The sequence below is a fragment of the Dermatophagoides farinae genome, chromosome 3 (assembly GCF_024713945.1).
Source record: "Dermatophagoides farinae isolate YC_2012a chromosome 3, ASM2471394v1, whole genome shotgun sequence".
In the NCBI taxonomy this organism is placed as follows: domain Eukaryota; kingdom Metazoa; phylum Arthropoda; class Arachnida; order Sarcoptiformes; family Pyroglyphidae; genus Dermatophagoides; species Dermatophagoides farinae.
In genome coordinates, this window is record NC_134679.1 from 954,082 (window position 1) to 972,715 (window position 18,634).

Sequence of the window (18,634 nt, forward strand, 5' to 3'; positions counted from 1 at the left end):
TGACATACGCCCACACACACATCATTTTTTTTATTGAATTTTGAACATAATCTTTTAATTTATATTACTTTATTTGACAAATCAGAATTAAAAAAAAAAAACATTCATCATAAGTTAATTTTTTTGTTTTGTTAATATTCATCTTGGTTTTGTTTTGATTGTTATTTAGAATATTATAAAGATAACAACAACAACAATAATAATAACAACAACAACAACTACTACTACTACAACAATGACAGATGAATAAAAATGGGTGAATGTAATGAAAAGTGATCATCCAGAATTTCGGGAATGTTATTGTGGTATAAATGTGGTTGTCTTGCGTAAAAATTTCCACCAAAAAAAAAGAAAAAAAATAGTGAGATTTGCAATTAAAAATTCTGTATGATCCATCTGGATTTTTGGTTATTTTTTTTTCTTTGGAACAAAAAAAAAACAACAACAACAAAGATAATTGGGAATCAACCGGCAAAGCAGAAAATAGAAAAAAAATGACCAGAATATTTCATTCAGCATCGTGTTTCTTCAAAAAGAAAAATGGCAATTAAATTTTGTCCATCTCTTTTTTTTTCTTCTCATCATAATTCTTCTAAAATGATTGGTCCAGTAGTTTTGGTGTGTACATTGATTCTCCAAATTCAGATCAAATCGGATCAGATGAAAAAATTTTTTTTTTTTTCGTGAAACTAGAAAAACGAAAGAAAAGATTAAAATCATTAATTAATACGAAATTGAAATAAACAGTAAAAAAAATAACAATCGAATAACTCTAATTAAAAACTACTACTAGTTTTGTGGTCAATGGAAAAACTCGTCGTTGTCAGTGAAAAAAAACGACATTTCTCGGTATTTGTCATGTTTGTGTGTGTGTGTGTGTATTCTTTGGATGGATTAAATGAAAAAAAAATTAAACTTTCAAAAAAAAACTTTCATTTTATAATGATGATGATCATCATTCAATTGAATTATGATTGTTTTTTGGTCTTTTTTTTGTTCGTTCATGAAACTAAATAAAAGTGGTGAGGAAAAAAAACAAGCCATCAATGATGATGACCATTATTTACTGTTCCATTCATTGATTGATCCATTCATTTATTGAATATTCTTCGTTTTCTTGCAATTCTGAAATCAAAGACGAATTTTTTTATTATTTTTTTGTCCATGTAAACATAATGAATCAACTTACCATTTTGATAATCAACAAGATTTAAACAGCTGTGACTGCTGCTATTTCTTCAGTTGTGGCAACTATTGCTGTTGAATTATTTGATGTTGATATTGATGATGATGTTGATTGTTGTCGTTGTTGTTGTTGTTGTTGTTTATGATTATCATCACGCATAATAATTGTTGATGATCCTGATAAGCTTGCATCCTGTTGTTCCACTATACCAGTATTGTCTGATAATTGTGATTGTAATCGATTTTTATGTTGACGATTCTGTGCATTTGTAATATTTGGTTGAAATGATTGTTTATTAACATTTAAATTTATCATTTGATTATTTGAATGTTGATTATGTTGTTGTTGTTGTAGATGATAATGATAAAAATTATTGTTACTATTGCTGCAATTTCCACCGCAACCACCACCACCACCACCACCACTATTAATACTGCTACCACTTCCAGCACGTGGATGACGATAACGTATAATTGAAAGGCAATTAAATGTTTTAAGCCACGTACTACGATAATATGAACGAAATTTTGCATTAAAGAAAAAATACAATATCGGATTCACACAACTATTCGATGCACCAAGCCATTGTGCTATTGGTACTGAATCCTGTAATATTTGCATCAAAATTGATTGATCATCTGAATGTGGTCCAATTTTTAATATAAAAAATATCACATATAATGGTAACCAGCTTAATGCAAATAACAATACAAGAACTATAAGCATTTTGAATACTTTAACTTTTGACCGTTCAATAACCAATGATGATTGTCGATTACCATCTTTAACATTGGATGGTAAATGTCTAGCCAATTTTGGTAATTTACGTTCGGCAATTTTTTTCAATATTAATATATAAAATAATGCAATTATACTCAATGGTATCAAATATTGTAGACCTAGATTGACTATTAAAAAATGTGCATTTGCCATCGCTGAATTTGGCCATCGGTCACCACAAATCTGTTTTTGAATATGAAATGGAGAAAAAAAAACAAGACAAGACAAAAATTAGAAAAAAAAAATTTTCACTATTATTATTCATTCACAGATCAAAGAATTGTACATTGTTTGAACTGGGCAAAAAAAAACTTGAATATTCTGTAGTGTGAAAGAATTTCAAAAAAGTTAAATAGTGTGAAAATTTAGAACAAAAAAATATATATAATGTTTATTCACTCACTCGATTCTCTTCATTTTTTTTTTCATTTTACACTTGAAATTGACGTAAAACAATACGTTTTTTTTTCTTTGGCTGTTTTTTTTTGTGTTTGTCGAATCGTTTTTTTTGCTCTATTGAATTCAATTAAAATTATTCGAATGTTGTTGTTGAAGCATAATGCAAAAAAAAAGCTGGCAAAAACGACAAACATTTGTGTTTGGAGCTATTTTTACTTTCATTTTTCTGTGTATTCGTTGTTGTTTTGAATTTTTGTTACTGCAAAAACAAGTCATGACTATGACGACGACGATGGCAAAGAGAGAAAAAAACTTTGTAAATGCATAGAAAAACAATGATTATCATGATGATGATGATGATCATGAATATTCATCTTTTTTTTCACATTAATTTTGTCATTTGTTTTTTCAACAACAACAACAACAACAACACTGCAACAACAACAACAGCACAATGGAATAAAATGACAATCTAATCGAAATTGAATCTTTCGCGTGTGTGTGTGAAAAAAAAAAATTTTTTCTGATTTTTCTTTTTTGCCATAAAGGATGACAATAATATTGAAAATGAGAATTCATTTTCACAAATCAATATCTCTCACTCTCACACACACACATTCACTCACTTGCACATATGTTATATATATTGATTAATGAAGTTTTTGTTTTGTTTTGTTTTTCCATTTGAAGAATTGATTCTTTGTCAACTTCTTTTTTTTTTTTTTTGATTTATCAACCATTGTTAATTTGAATTTTGTTTTTTCATTGTTTTTTTTTTGCTTTTTTTTGTCATTCATTCGCAGCAAAAAATGGGAATTCATTTCAGCTGTCAATGTGTGGCTTACAACAACAATACACTGACACATCCACAGAATTCCTTCAGGGCTGATTGTTTTTTTTTTACATGATGATGATGATGATGATTATCTAGCCTGAATCAATTTTGAACATATTAAGCGTTTTAAAATGTCATGAAATGAAAATTGAATTTTTTTTTTCTTAAATTTTCTGTGTATAAAAATAACAAACAAACAAACACATTGGTCAATGTTGGGGTCCATATGTTTTGTTATTCAAATGTTAGTCATCATCATTTACCATTATGAACATTCACAAAATAAACAACCACAACAACAACAACAACAAAAACAACAACAACAAAAAACATTTTTATATGAATAAAGGCCACCATTTTCGATGATCGTTTTTGTTGTTGTTGTTGTTTTTCGATGATTGTCATTGGTAATTGTTTTGTTATTTTTTTTTCTATTTGTCAAAAAAAAAAACACATTTTTCATAAAACGACAAACAAATTTCAATTGATGTTTTTTCATTTCATTTTTTTTTCACTATTCTTCTACTTCATATTTCTGGTGGTTACCATGAATAATTTTTTTTGCCCAAAGATGTAAACAACAACAACAAAACAGCACACACAAAAAAAAGTTTTTTATGTAATTTTTGGCAACAAAAACAAAACAAAACAAAAAAAAAAAACGCAAAGAAATTAAATTCATTCCCTCTTTCGCATAAGAATATTCTCATAAGAATGAATAAATGTCCGAAGGCTATTTTTGTGCATCTTGCCATTTCTTATAATTTTTTATTTCTACTATATAGTGCGATAAATAAAAGTTACCATGTTCTATAATTGATTTTTTGCCTACTCATTTTTGAAACGACAACAACAACATCGACAACAACGAAAATCCGGTGATGACATTTTTTTTTCTCGGGTAATTTCTCATTCAATTTACCAATGGAAAGAATTGTAATAAACGAATGATGATGATGATAATAATAATAACACTATAATTTGGAACATATTAACCAACAACGACAGCATTGATTTACGTTGATTGTCCATCCATTCTATGATGATGAAAAGTACATTCACATTCACATTTCATTTCATCATCATCGTGATTCTTAATTTGAAAATGGGCAATTTTTGTTTTTTTTTTCATTCTTCACAGTCCATTTGATACGTTTGATAACATTTTGTCATCGTTGATCAAATGTGGGCAATAACCTTCTTTAAACCCCTTTGCAGAAAGAGAGAGAAAGAAAATGACGATGATGATTACTATTGGCTTATTTGCTAAAATCAATCAGAAAAAAAAGAAAAAACGATGTCATTGACATTGGAAGATGAAGAAAGAGAGAAAGAGAGAGAGAGAGAGAGAATATCTATTTATTTATCAAAGAATAACTATAAAAGTAATCGATACTATTATGAATATGACCAGAATCCGGATCAATATCATCATCATCAGCGTCATCAATGTTTTTCTTTTTTCTATTTCTTCTTATTCCGAAATTCCAAACAAATTACACTACTATTGATTTTTCTATCTGTCTTATTGAAAGCCAGACTTTATTTTCTTTTTCGATCCACTTTCAATGATCCAAAATGTTTATCGATAGGAAGAAAGAGAATTTAATTCCGACGAAAATAGTGAGCAAATAAACAGGCAACAAATGTGGTAATCGTTTGATTTATATGAATGAAAAAAAAAACAGAGAATCATCATCATCTACCAAACCAAATCCAAAAACATATATATCAATATTTTGTGATCAAAAAGGTATTTGACCTTTTGATGCTGTTGATGATGATGATGATGAATCTAAGATGATTTTTTTTGTCTCTTTCTTCCCACTTATACATTAAAAATGGAGGTAGATTCAAATTTTGATTTCAAATGAATGAATACAAATGATTTTTTTTTTTGATATTAACAATTGTCATTACTATCATCCATCCATCTATATCTATCGTTGGATCGATTGTTTGATCCCAATGGAATTCATTAAAAGAAAGAATATGGAGATCCAGACTGAGACCGAGACACACACACACACACACACACACAGATACACGAAGATGATGAAGACAAAATGATTAAAGTGAAGAAGAATAATAAAAACCAAAAGAAATTCGACGAAATATCATTATTATCATCATCATGATGAAATCACACAAAAAAAAATAAGAATATCGTAAAGAAAAAAAAGAAAGGATTTCACTCACACACACACACAGAATACCCTATTATTATTATTGTTGAATGATTCAAATGATTACATTCTCTCACAGAATTTTTTTATTCCGTGTTTCATACACACACACACACACTAGAATCTATGGAATAGAATTTGAGAAACAAAAAAAAGTGAATGATTATTCCATGATAACAATGAAAGATGGTTTTTATTGGAAATAATGATCATATACATTCATCTGATACACACACACACACACACGAATTTTCAAATACAAAATTCCAATGACAATTTTATTTCATACACATAAGTGGGTCATTCAGTGTGTGTTTCATGTTTTGGATCACCATATTTGATAAAATTTTTTTCATATCTTTTTTTTCGATCTTTATTATCAAACATCATCATCATAATAATACTTGAAATACTTATCATCGAAAAGAGAGAGAGAGAGAGATAGAGAAAAAAAAATTCCCATGTTTGTTTGTATTAGTAGCTATCATTATATTCTATCTTAATTATCATTATGTAATTGATAATAACAGAATTTTTTTTCCTTTTCCCATACACTTCAGATCTATTTTTGTTGGTGACATGGTATGTGTGGTGATGATGGCTAAAACGAAATGATAATGATCAGATGAACAGAGATGGAAAAAAAAAATTTTGCTGTTAATGAAAAAGTACGAAAAATAAAAATGCCATAATTGTTGTTGCGCTACAATCAACAAAAAGAATTTAGATAGATAAAAAGAAGAAAACAAAAAAAAAATGTCGTAAAATTTTTCTCTCTGTCGTCATTGAATTTTTTTGGGGATTTATTTCATATAAATAAAACAATAATAAAAATAATGAGATTGTCCATATACACAATCAAGCAATTGGTAGTGGATGGTGGCGGCGGTGATGGTGGTGGTGGTTGGGGTAGTAGTGGTGGTGATTATCTATCTAGAAGTTTCATTGTTATTTTCTTCTTCGTTCACTTTTTTTTAAATCAATTTTAATGGTCAAGAACTTTCTTTCTATTCTTGACCAATTTCTTTAGATAATAATTATGGAATCTATATATACTGGTACTGTTTGGTGATGATGGTGGCGTTGGTTGTAGCAAAATTATCGTATTAATGATAACGATGAGGAATGTGATAAAAATAGAAAAAAAAAATGATGATGATGATGATGATCACCCTTAAGAAAAACAACTACATCCCGGTTTCCGTTGTTGTTGTTGTTGTTGTTGTTGTTTCGCAATACAATTATTATGTCTTGAAAATTCTTAGAGTTAAATTCTGGAGCAAAAAAAAAAAAACAGAAAACAGAAAAACAAAATCCGGAAAAATATCCGTTGTTTGGTCGTTCGGTTGTGGTTGTTATTGTTGTTGTTGTTGTTGTCATTATGTCGTTGATGAGATGAAATAAAAAAAAAATGACCAATTCGGTTGTTTTGTTTATACCAGGCGCATTGTTTACGTTTTTCATTTTTCATTCGCTTGATGAACCACCATAATCCATTGTTATTTTGGGCGAAAAAAAAAAATTTTTTAAATTCCAAAATGATACAAAAAAACGAGCAAATGTAATTATGATTTGCATCTTTATTTATTTTTGTTTTTATTATTATTATCGCAATTTTTGTCATTTCCGAAACATTTCCGTTTTGAAAGAAACATTTTTTTTTCTCACCATCAGAATCCAATTTTTTATTTTTTTTTTTTTTTGAAACAGCAATGAATGGGTAAAAAAAAATTCTTTGCAAAATTTTCATTTTCTTGTTTTGATTATCGGCATGATGATGATGATGATTGAACGCATGAATAAGTTTATTTTCATAAGATTTTCATCATCATCATCATTTTTTTCGCTTTTGTTGTCTTTGGTGTTTATTGTTCACACGCACACACTCGCACACAAATAAAAAAAAACCCGAAATTGAATGAAAAATTTTTTTTTCCAATGAAAATAAAAAAAAAACACATATAGACTACATGGTAAATGGGGAGAAAACATTTTTTTTTGTGCGATGATGATAGCGGTGATGATGATGATGACGATGAAAGATTCAGTTTATTATTCTATCTAGGATTTTTTTTCCATGGAATTCAAACGAGTGATAAAGAGATAGAAAAAGCAAGAAACTTCGTCATCCGAATCCAAAAAAAAAAAAAAAAAAAATAATCGGATTCATTCAGTTCAATTCTTTTCCTTTTTTTCATATTGCCAATATATATATATATTGGTTTCTTGTTGTTAGGTGCAGTTTGTATTTTTTTTTCCTTGGTTTTCTATCATCATTTTTTTTCCATTGGTTAAGTGAACAAAAAAAAAAAAAAAAAACACACGAAAACTTTTTCCAACATCGATGTAGCATTGTAAAAGAGATAAAAATGGCAAGAGTTCATTGTCATTATTTACTGTAGACAAATTTCAACAAGATCCAGATAAAAAAAAAACAGAGATGAAGAAACGATCACAAAAAATGATTGTCTGTAGTCAAGTAGAGACTAATTGAATTTATAAGTAGAAAAAAATTCCATTGGTCATCCAATTGGTCATCATTTTCAATTTCAATTTTTCTTTCATTGCCTGTTTTTTTATATATTTATATTATGTAAATAAATTAATTACTAAATGTTTTTTCTGCTGCTGCTGCTGCTGTTGTTGTTGTTGTTGTAGAGGTAGATAGAGGTATGTTGTTGTTGTTGTCTGTTGTTTATGATCAAGTCATATTTACATTGTGAAGAAAAAATGAATGCAAAAAAAAAAATTTTCATTATTGAAATTTGAGATTTTCAGCACGTAATGAATAAGCAAATGAGCTGCTCTTGTTTCTAGGATCCAATTTCATCGATGAATAAACAAATAAACAAACAAACAAACATAGATAACATGGGTCAAAAAACGTTTTAGATGCTTTGTTTTTTTGTTGTTGTTGTTGTTGTTGTCATCGTGATTAGCATTTGTACTGGTGAAAACATTTTTGAGGTTGTGATATATATGAGTATCAAAAGAAAAAAAAATCAAATTTCAATAATGTCCATTAAGGGTTTTTTATTTCTTTTTGTTGTTGCTTGCCAGATTCTCAAGAATTTTGTGTTTGTTCCAGTAATACGAATTCAAGTTGAAACAGAACGAAAACGAAAAAAAAAGAATTGAGATCAGATCAGAATCATCATTCAATGATCAATCAAAAGTTTAGCCACTAAATCATCCTCTCTCTCTATCGCTTGATTGCTAAAATCATTGAATGAGTTAATCATAAGAAATTATTTCCGATCATTTGCTCAATCAATTTCGAAACATTCATTGAAATTAATTATTCCAAACGAGTGATTATAGACAGTGGACTAAATTGCCACAGTCTATAACTAAATGACCAAATAAATTCTGTTGATTCTGCAGCTGAGTTTCAAATTCAATTGATTGGTCAGTTAGTTGGAAAAGAACTTTATGATAAAATGCAAATCTTTTCGTAATCCCAAATGATTTTGATACAAAGTTTATTTCAATCATGGACAATGGTTTTATTTTTAGTCGTCAATTTTTTTCTCCGTTCAATGACTTTTTGATTCCAACTTTTTTTGTTCACCCACTATTTATTGATTCTATTTTTATTCATGAAAATCTAGAATTTTGTGCTCATTAAATGATGGTGGTGATGATTAAATTTTTTTTTTCTTTTCCAAATTCGAAACTCATCATCATCGGTATGAATAAAACAGAAACAAAAGTCAAATCTGTCCATGTTTGCAAAAAAAAAAAAAAAAAAAAATTCAATTTACTTGGCACATATATCGGTATAGATCGGTGGATCGATCAAACAATCAATCAATCAATCGATTGTGAGTCATATCGATCAACACGATGGATAAGAATCAGTGGATAAAAATGGCAAAATTTCAAGAAATGAAGAAAATAAAAAAAAATTGTCAACATATTCAAGTTCATAGACCTCGTTTTTTTTCATTTATCCATTATCATTCTATTTAGTTACAAGGTAGAATTTAGGTATTTAGATTCATTTCATCTTTTTTTTCTGGAATAAAAGACCATATATTCTTTCTTTTTTCATTGAATCCATGAATACATATATCGTTTATATCAATTTAGATTTCAAATAAAAATAAAAATAAAATAACCATCATCATTATGAAAAAGAAAAAAAAAATGAAACAAAAATAGAATGAATTTATTGACACTTGCCTGAATCGTTGTAGTTGATTGCTGCTGTAATGGCTGTATAAATGACGGTGGTGATGGTGGTGGTGTTGGTGGTGGTGGTGGTGTTGTTGGTGAGAAAGTTTTAGCCTGACCATTATGATGATGATTTTGTTGTTGTTGTTGATAATGATTTTGATTATGATGATAATGATGTTGTTGTTGTTGTTGTTGTTGGTGATGGTTCTGGTGTTGATGATGATAATGTGGATGCTGATGTTGATGATGATGATGTTGATGTTGATGTTGATGTTGATGATGATTTAAAAATTCAGATCCAGATGTATCAAATGTTGAAATCATTATATCAATGGCTGAATCTGATAATAATGTTGTTGTTGTTGTTGTTGTTGTTGTTGTTGCTGTTGTCGTTGCCGCTGTTGCGGTTACGTTTGTTTTTATTGTTGATAAATTTGATGCTGCAATTGATATATATGCGGCAGCAGCGGCAATCGTGCTATTAGCAGTAGTAGCAGTAGTTGTGGTAGTAGTAGTAGTAGTTGGAAAATCATTACCAACATCAATATTGAAAACATCGAAATAAACAAGCCATGGAAATGATATAATCATACTAAATAGCCAAATCAATATAATGGTTGTCCAACACATACGGGTAGAACATTTTTTACTCAATGGATAATAAATTGCATAGAATCTGAAATTTTTTTGTTGTTGTTGTTGTTGTTGTTGTTCCAAAGGCAACAAAAACGATGATACCACAAAAAAAACCACAAAAATTGAAAGATGAAAGAGAAAGAAAACAAAATTTGTTAGTCAACAAAATGGAAATTTTTTTTTTACAATCAAATGAAAAAAAAACCAATGAAAATTGCCATGTAAAAAACATCATCATCATTATCATTTAAAAAAAAATAGAATAGATGGCCAAACAAACAAACAAGAAAAAAAAGTAAACAGAAATTCCAGTATGGTGACCATTTTTAATATCTGTGTGAATGAAAAGTAATGTTATGTTCGATTTGCCATTATTTGGTTGGTCGGTCGGTCGGTGGGTCTGGTTGATGATTTTCAAATTGAAATAGAAATAGAAATATGGCAAATGGAATCATCAGAATTTTTAATCAATTTTCAATTTTCCTAACAAAATTTTTTTTTTTTTTTTTTGACAAGTTAAATGAAATACAGATTTTTCAGGAATTTTTCCTCTCATTTTGTCTAGTTAGTTATGATTTTTATACCAGTGCATTTTGTTGATTGTTGAAAGAAATGAATAAATTTTCTTTTCTATGGAATTATGGCATATTTCTTTTTTTCGTCTGAGATTCTGTATGATTTTATTTTCATCATCATCTTTTTTTTCTGACAATTTGAAGGACAAATTTCTTGACAGATGTAGGTTTTTGACCTTTTTTTTCTGTATTGTTTTGTTTTTTTTTTCGCTGATTCAACATTCATTTGGTCGACCAATAAGTGATGAACAAAATGCAATTTTTTTCATGTCAGATGACGATGACGATGATGATGTAAAAGTTTTTCTGGTCACAGAAACCAGATCCAGAGAATTTTCGTATTTTTTTTTGTTGTTGTTTATTTTTTTTGGCATAATTTATAAAAAAAAAATGCAATTTGGTTCGATGATGATGATGATGATGATAATTACATTTTTTTTCACATTCATACATCCCATGTACTGAATTTTCAAACTCGGTTCTGTGTCCATTGTGTCAAGTAAATATTGGATGGCCAAGAATAAAACGAAACTTTTTTTTTTTTTTTTGAATTCCAGAATTCATGTAATACAAACGTGTATGATGAAAATTGATATTACCGCACAATAGATATATTATTACAACAATTTCAATAAATCAATAATGTCCAGAATCTAGAATCGTAACATTGTTCATTCATTCATTTATTCATTTTTTTTTACTCCACAGAATGTAAGACAATTCCATGGTACAGATAAATAAACAGGAAAAAAAATGATGAATGTTTTCCATTATTATTATTCTTATTCAGAATTCAGAATCAAAGATAATTATATCAATGATATGTGTGTGTGTGTGTGTTGTTTTGATGATGTTTGAGCCACCACCATCAACACCACCACCACCACCACCACTACTACTATTGAATAATGTGATGAATAATATTGAACGGAACAACGATTTTTTTTCTGGTATCATGGGGTTTGTTCAATAAATGAGTGGGTGGTCTCATTCGTTGGTTGATGATTATTTTTAATTCAATTTTCACTGTCTCTCACTATGCGTTTGACGAGTTTAATAAGTTATTTTTTGTGTTCAAAAAAAAAAATTTTAGAATTTTTTTCTCATCATCATCACCAGAATCATGGCTTCTGTCTTTTTTTTCACTTCTAGAATTTTTTTTAACCAAAAAAAAAAAAAAAAAAAAAAAAAAAACACCAAGAACATAAAACAGACAAAAAAAAATCGGCTATTTCTCTGACAGTTTTGTTCATGTTTTTTTTTTCCATGAAAAATCATGTTTACATTTGGTTTCATCTATGAGAGAGAGATAGAGAAAAGACTTTAAAAAAAAGAAACGTAAATTTTCAAACATTTCTTTCCGACCATATATGCAATGCCATTCATTGGGAATGAGAAATCATTGCGAAAAAAATGAAATAAAACTGCTGGAAATGTGTTTTTTTCTCTCTCTCTCTCTCTCTCACTCTCTAAAACGGATGAATGGTTTATCCATCATCATCGTTGGAATCACTTTCTTTTACATTTTTTTTCCCCCACTATTACCATCGTATACACTAGCCATACATCACTGTTAACTGTTTGTTAAGGAAATGAAACCGGATTTTTTTTTTAATGTTGTCATCACTTTTTTTTTACTATTAACTTGGATGTTTCTTTTTTTCCATGTTGTTATTTATTTACGGATGAATCAATATTATAAATTGCGTATAGATTTCTCTGTATGTTCAACGGGAAGAAAAAAAAATGTTTTTAATCCTTTCACGATCATTATCATCATCATCATCATCATCATTTATTTGATCCAAATCACGTAAATTCCATTATTTCATCTTGCTTATTAACCTTTTTTTTCATCTTATTCGTGTGTAATACACGTTTTCATGAAATATATTCGATTAAAGTGTACATATGAACATGTGTAATTGTTTGGAAATTGACAAAAAAACATTGGCAATAACCATACAGAATGAGGGGGAGAGGGTAAAAAAAAAGGAAAATATTTAGGTCACAACAAAGTATGAACCTTGCATTGTATTCAGAAACAGTGACGAAACAAAACAAAAAAAAAAAAAAAATCAACTTACCGATCAATTGAAATTGCAACCAATGTATAGACCGAAGCATTCACTGATACACCTTGTAAATATGGTACAGCTTTACATACTGATCGTCCTAGTACCCAGGCTAAATAAATGGGATAAAAAAGAGAAAGAGAAAAAAAAATAGAAAATGAATAAAACACACAATTACATAATCGTGATTAATTAACTGGAAAGAAAATATATCAACTTAATCACCACCAATCATTATTATTAAATTCTCATTTATCATTCATTTGTCAATGGAAAAAAAAACTCTTTTTCTAGGTCAGTAGGTCCAAAAAAAAAAAAAAAAAAAAAACAGAACAGAACAAAACAGAATTAGGCCACCATGACAATTAAATAATAATCATCAAATGACAAGATATTGATTACATTTCCGGACAATTAATAAATGAATGATCAATGGGTGTGTTTGGTTATTAGTTTGTAAAAAAAAAAAAAAAAATTTGTAACAAACAATTAAAAAGATTCTGTTTTCAACATAAAATTGTTGTTGTTGTTAAATTCTTTGTTTTTTTTCAATTTTTATTATTATTCACTAGAAATCATCAATAAAACCATTGAAAAACCTGTTGACCTAAAAACCTAAAACAAACAAACAAAAAAAAAAATTCAAATTAAAAACAACTTACGTAAATAGATGTTACCAATTAATGTCGGTATCAAACAGAATAATACAACCAATAGATCGGCTAATGCAAGATTGCAAACAAAACGATAAAAAACTTGATTCGAACGATTGATTGTAATCAATGGTACCGATGTTGTATAATAAACTGTATGATGATATTGTGGTGTTGATGTTGTTGTTGTTGTTGTTGTTGAACCACTACTACCGCCGAAACCAACATTATTATTGCTTATAAAATTCTGATTATGATGATGATGATGATGATGATTAATACTTGGATTCGGTGATAAACTATTATTATTTAGACGATTATTATTATTCGTTATAAATCGATGTATACTGTGTGGACTTTGTGGATTATTGTTATTATTATTTTCATTTGTGAAGACGGAATTTCCTTTTTCACCACACCCACCACCACCCCCACCGCATCCACTACCACAATTGAATGTATAATTATTATTATTATGACTATTCAATGCTGCCGTTGTAATAGCAACACCAGATTGTCTACATTTATTCTCTCGTTTTAACATATAAACAATCCATAATACAGAAATATTGCCAAATAATCCGAATAAAAATACAATCAAATAAGCAATAATCAAAATGATTGTCCATGATAATGAATAACGTAAATTACAACTAGAAAATGTTGTTGATAATATAGTTGTTGTTGATGGTAATGATGATGATGATGGTGAATCTGTTAATGAACAATCAATATCCATCAATATTGATGATTCTGTAAATGTTTGATTTTCATTGATGATAAAATCTTTAAATAATTTCGATGATGATGATAGTGATGATGGTGATAATGATGATGATGATGATGATGATTGCCAATCAAATATTGATTGATTTGATGATGATGGATATAGAATCAAACTATGATTATTATTATCAAATAATGACATGATGACAATGATTATTACAAAAATAACATTTTATTCTATTGGGAAAAAAAGAGAAAATGAAAAAAAACAATTATTCATCACATCATTATGGTCAGAATTGATTGAATGTGGTCAAAAGATAAGAATCAAGAATTTTTTCATCATCATCATCATCAACATTAATGGTTTGTTGATATTCTGGCGAACAAAAAACAAAAAAATAAAAATTTATTTTGTACGTCATTTTTTTTTCTATTCATCTGAATAATCAACTCGAATGAATAGAGATTTCTATGAATTATTTGCACAACAAATTTACACAAAAACACAATGAATGAATGAAACAAAAAAAAAAAAAAAAAAAAAAAAAACAAAAAAACAAGCGAACATAACAAAACAAAACGAAACCAAAAAAATTTGCACTAAATGACAGCGACATTTTTTTTTCATTCTGTTTGTTTGTCACAATTTTGATCATGATTTAGTCTACTGTTTTTTTCTCTTTTCATTGTAAGATAAAATGATATAATGGATTTCTCATCATCATCATCATCATCATTATTATTACTATGTGATGAACTTGCTGCATCTCTTTATACAGTCGAAAATTCATTGGAAATACCGCTACTGATGTAGACCATTATCGTTAAAATATTTTATTGTCATCATCCACCAATCACACACACACAATATCAAATGGACTAATTTCTTTTTTTTTTTTTTTTTGGTCGAGTACAATGTTAATGACAATCACTCTAAAAATTATTTACATTGTATAATAACCATGTTTAATGACGATAATGATTACGATGATGATGGTAATTTATTTTCACCGAAATATTCTTTTCATGATAGCAAAAAAAAAATGTGACCTTTTTTGGCTTTGGCTAATTAAATGAAAAAAAAAATTTAAAATAAAAACGGAAATTTTAATCAATTTTTTTTCTTCATAAACGATATACGATATTTGATACTTTTTTTCCACCAAACAAAAAAAAAACGGAAATTGAATTGCTAAATAAAAACAGCGGCAGGATTGTTTCTGGAATATCAGGAAAACAAAACAACACAAAAAAAACGCACAGAATAATTCCATTAACTTTTGTCGTGGTTGTCGTCGTTGTTGTTAAAAATTTCAAGCACGTACATGATTTTTTTTTCTTATCAAAAGTTCAAGAATCTAAAGAAAGAATTTTTTTCTATGATTCAAATATTGATAAAACAGACGGACAAAATCCGAGAAAGGAGAGGAAAAAAAATTTTAAAATGAAAAAAAACCGTTTAAAGCCGTTTTTTAACAAAAAAAAAAAAGAAAGAAAGAAAAGAAAAGAAAGTCACGCATTCATCAAAAGAAGGTATCGTATACGATCAAACCAGACTAAGGTCGAAGACCGTTTTTTTTTCGTTACTCATGTTTCAAACTCATTTTTCTTAATTTTTCTCTTTAAAACTTGGTGATGATAACTTGAAAGAATTTTCGTTTTGTTTTGTTTTTTTTTCTCACCCACCATTTGTTTCATATTCAAACATCACTGAACTATTACATTGACATTGTGCAACGTAAATTTAATGATATTGAAATTTGATTCAGTGAAAACAAAACAAAACAAAAAAAAGTGAAACACACACACAAACACACAATCAAACAAACAAAAACGAAAGAAAAGTTGATTCAACTTTTTTTTTACTCATTTTGTCTGGAAAATGAATAACACTTGAAATGAGAATGGAATTTTTTTCTGCAGATTCTGGATGTGATAAATTTTTCTCTCACTTTTTTTTTCTCTATTCATATATATAGTAATCGATTCGATCTCATTATTGATTGGTGAAAAAAAATAATCAATTTTGATTGCCAGCAAATAGGAAAAAATTAATCAATCTTTCATTTTGATATTTTTTGGGCGACCTATGCAAGCAGCAAAAATAAAAAAAAACCGGAATATTTATTTAATTAAGAAAAATCGTGCACAGAAAAAAAACCATTGGTTGACAGCAACAACAAACGAAAAATTCTATCAAATGTTCAGAATCAAAGTTATTTTTTTTTTGCCAAAAAATCACGTTGAATGAATTCTGAATCACGAAAATCAAAAGAAGAAAAATAGAAAATAGAAAAAATAAAATAAATAATTATAATTAGTCCTTCGAAGTTCATTGGCTTGTTTTTTTTTTCTCATGTCACTGTTGCTTACAAATTTTTTTTCCTTCGTTCACTTTCATTGATGATAATAATGATGATGAATGTTTTGTTTGTTTGTTGGCAAAAAAAAAAAAAAAAAAAAGAATTACATTAATCATATATATAAAGATCATCGAAGATTGAGAATAGAAAGTGGAGACTTTATTTTTTTTTTCGACATACATTTTTCTCTTTTGAAAATTTTTCCTTTTACCGACAATATAATAATAATAATGGTAAAAATGATGATAATAATAATGGAAAACTTGCCTGCAAAAAAAAAAAGTTCAGTTTCAGTCAGGTCGTAGTAGTAGTAGTCGTCGTCGTTGTTGTTCTTGTTGTTGTTGTTGCTGTTTAGTTTTGTTTACAGTTTTGATTATCGCATTTCATCGCATAAAATCCATACCAAATTAGTGGTAATGTTATGGAATTTTTTTGTTTTGTTTTTTAACAATTAATCAATTAATCAATCAATCAAAAAAAAACAAAAAACAAAACACAATGTTTTGTAAATCAATCGATAATCAATGAATAAATCGATGAGAAATTTTTTTTTCCCAATATTCTGTTTGACTAAAACACGACAATGTTTTTTTTTTTGGTGAAAAACAAAAACAAGCAAAAAAAAATGAGAAACAATTTATCAAATTTTGTCATTTTAATTGATGATAATTCAATCGATTAAATATTGATCTCTGATTTTGATCTGATAAAAAAAAAATTTTTCTCATGTGAAGAATGAATGAAAATTTTCAATGTTCACGCACACACACACACATACACACAAACACACACATATAGACAAACATTTTCGATATTATCAGTTGGCCGGTCTGATCACAACTGAATCTGGGCAACAATCTTTTCAAAATATTTATTATCATCATCATTGATTCTGGAATGAGTATGCGCAATCGAGCTAAAATTATTTATATATAATGTGATCATTCTCATATGCGTGTATTTCTCGTTTCTCGTCTCGTATATTATATTTGAATAGATTGATTTTTTTTTTTTTTTTGATTTCGAGTAATTTCTCGATTTTGATCACCTTTTTACATTTTTGATTCTGGGTTTTTTTTATCTTTTTTTCCATCTCTTAACACAACAATTTTACCGAGAGGAAAAAAAATCTGTGCTTTTCACATCAACACCATCATCATCTGAATTACCGAATTTTCAATTATTGATTTTTATTTGATTTTTTATATATATAATAAAAAAAAAATCGTGATGATCGGTTTTTTTCTCTGATAATTAATCTGAATTACATTAATGAATGGGGAAAAAAAAAGAAAAAATTTTTCAATTCATTCATTCGAGGATATATATTAACTGATTTTTTCATTATTTATGATTGTTTTTTGAACTTGAAAACAGAATGATAGCTATTGATAAAGGCCATTGCTTTATTGTTATCGTCGTCGTCGTCGTCGTCGTCATCGTTGTTGTTGTTGTTGTTGTTGTTGTCGAATTTATATGAAACATGACAACAACAACAACAACAACTTTGAGATTTGTTTCATTATTAAGCGAAAATCATACACACACACACACACACACACACACACACATTATTGATGATGCATAAAAGCGGTAATTTTATTCAAGTTTCATATAAACAACTGAAAAAACGAACAAAAATGTGATTTTCAAATGTAAACAAAAAAAAATTTTACAATTAAAAAAACAAAAAAACAAAATAAATAAAATAAAATTCAAATACAAATCATCATCATCGGTGATCATGATTCAAAGAAGAAAAAAAACAAAATGACAAGATGAAATCAAAATTCTATTGAAATGGAAAGAAGAAAAAAAAATTGAATGAAAATTTTTAAATCGAAAAAAAAAATTCATTGATGAAAAAATAAACGAACAAACAAATGATTGATATCAATGACAAGTCAAAATGGGGTAACATACAACAGGATGTGTGCTGTTGTTGTTGTTGTAGCCATGTTTTTTTTTCGCTGACGATATGATGAACAGTAGTGAAAAAAAAAAATTTTTTTTTTCATATCCAATGTCAATCCATCAA

At 27.9% G+C, this 18,634-nt stretch overlaps 2 protein-coding genes across 2 annotated transcripts in view; one reads left to right on the forward strand and one right to left on the reverse strand.

Annotated features, from left to right (window-relative positions):
- Positions 1–24: 24 nt before the first annotated feature.
- On the reverse strand, positions 25–17,197 carry LOC124498358 (uncharacterized). The gene is made up of 6 exons (XM_075729121.1): positions 16,864–17,197; positions 13,514–14,467; positions 12,864–12,963; positions 9,572–10,241; positions 1,190–2,149; positions 25–1,125 (listed from the first exon to the last, which is right to left on the reverse strand). The coding sequence occupies exons 2-5, from the start codon at positions 14,430–14,432 to the stop codon at positions 1,211–1,213; spliced, it is 2,628 nt and encodes an 875-aa protein (XP_075585236.1). The 5' UTR covers positions 14,433–14,467; positions 16,864–17,197; the 3' UTR covers positions 25–1,125; positions 1,190–1,210.
- Mlc1 (Myosin light chain alkali) overlaps positions 16,519–18,634 on the forward strand; it is a 95,115-nt gene continuing 92,999 nt past the window's right edge. Inside the window, exon 1 of the mRNA XM_075729127.1 lies at positions 16,519–16,545. Within this exon, the coding sequence (XP_075585242.1) occupies positions 16,544–16,545 (2 nt within the window). The 5' untranslated portion in view covers positions 16,519–16,543. The remainder of the gene's footprint in view (positions 16,546–18,634) is intronic.

Coding starts and splice junctions, on each gene's coding strand:
- LOC124498358 (XM_075729121.1), bottom strand. CDS start 14,432: ATGTCATTATTTGATAATAATAATCATAGTTTGATTCTATATCCATCA. Junction 12,964..13,513: donor AATTGGTAACATCTATTTAC/GTAAGTTGTTTT, acceptor CCATTTATTTAG/CCTGGGTACTAGGACGATCA. Junction 2,150..9,571: donor AATCAACTACAACGATTCAG/GCAAGTGTCAAT, acceptor ATTCAAAAACAG/ATTTGTGGTGACCGATGGCC.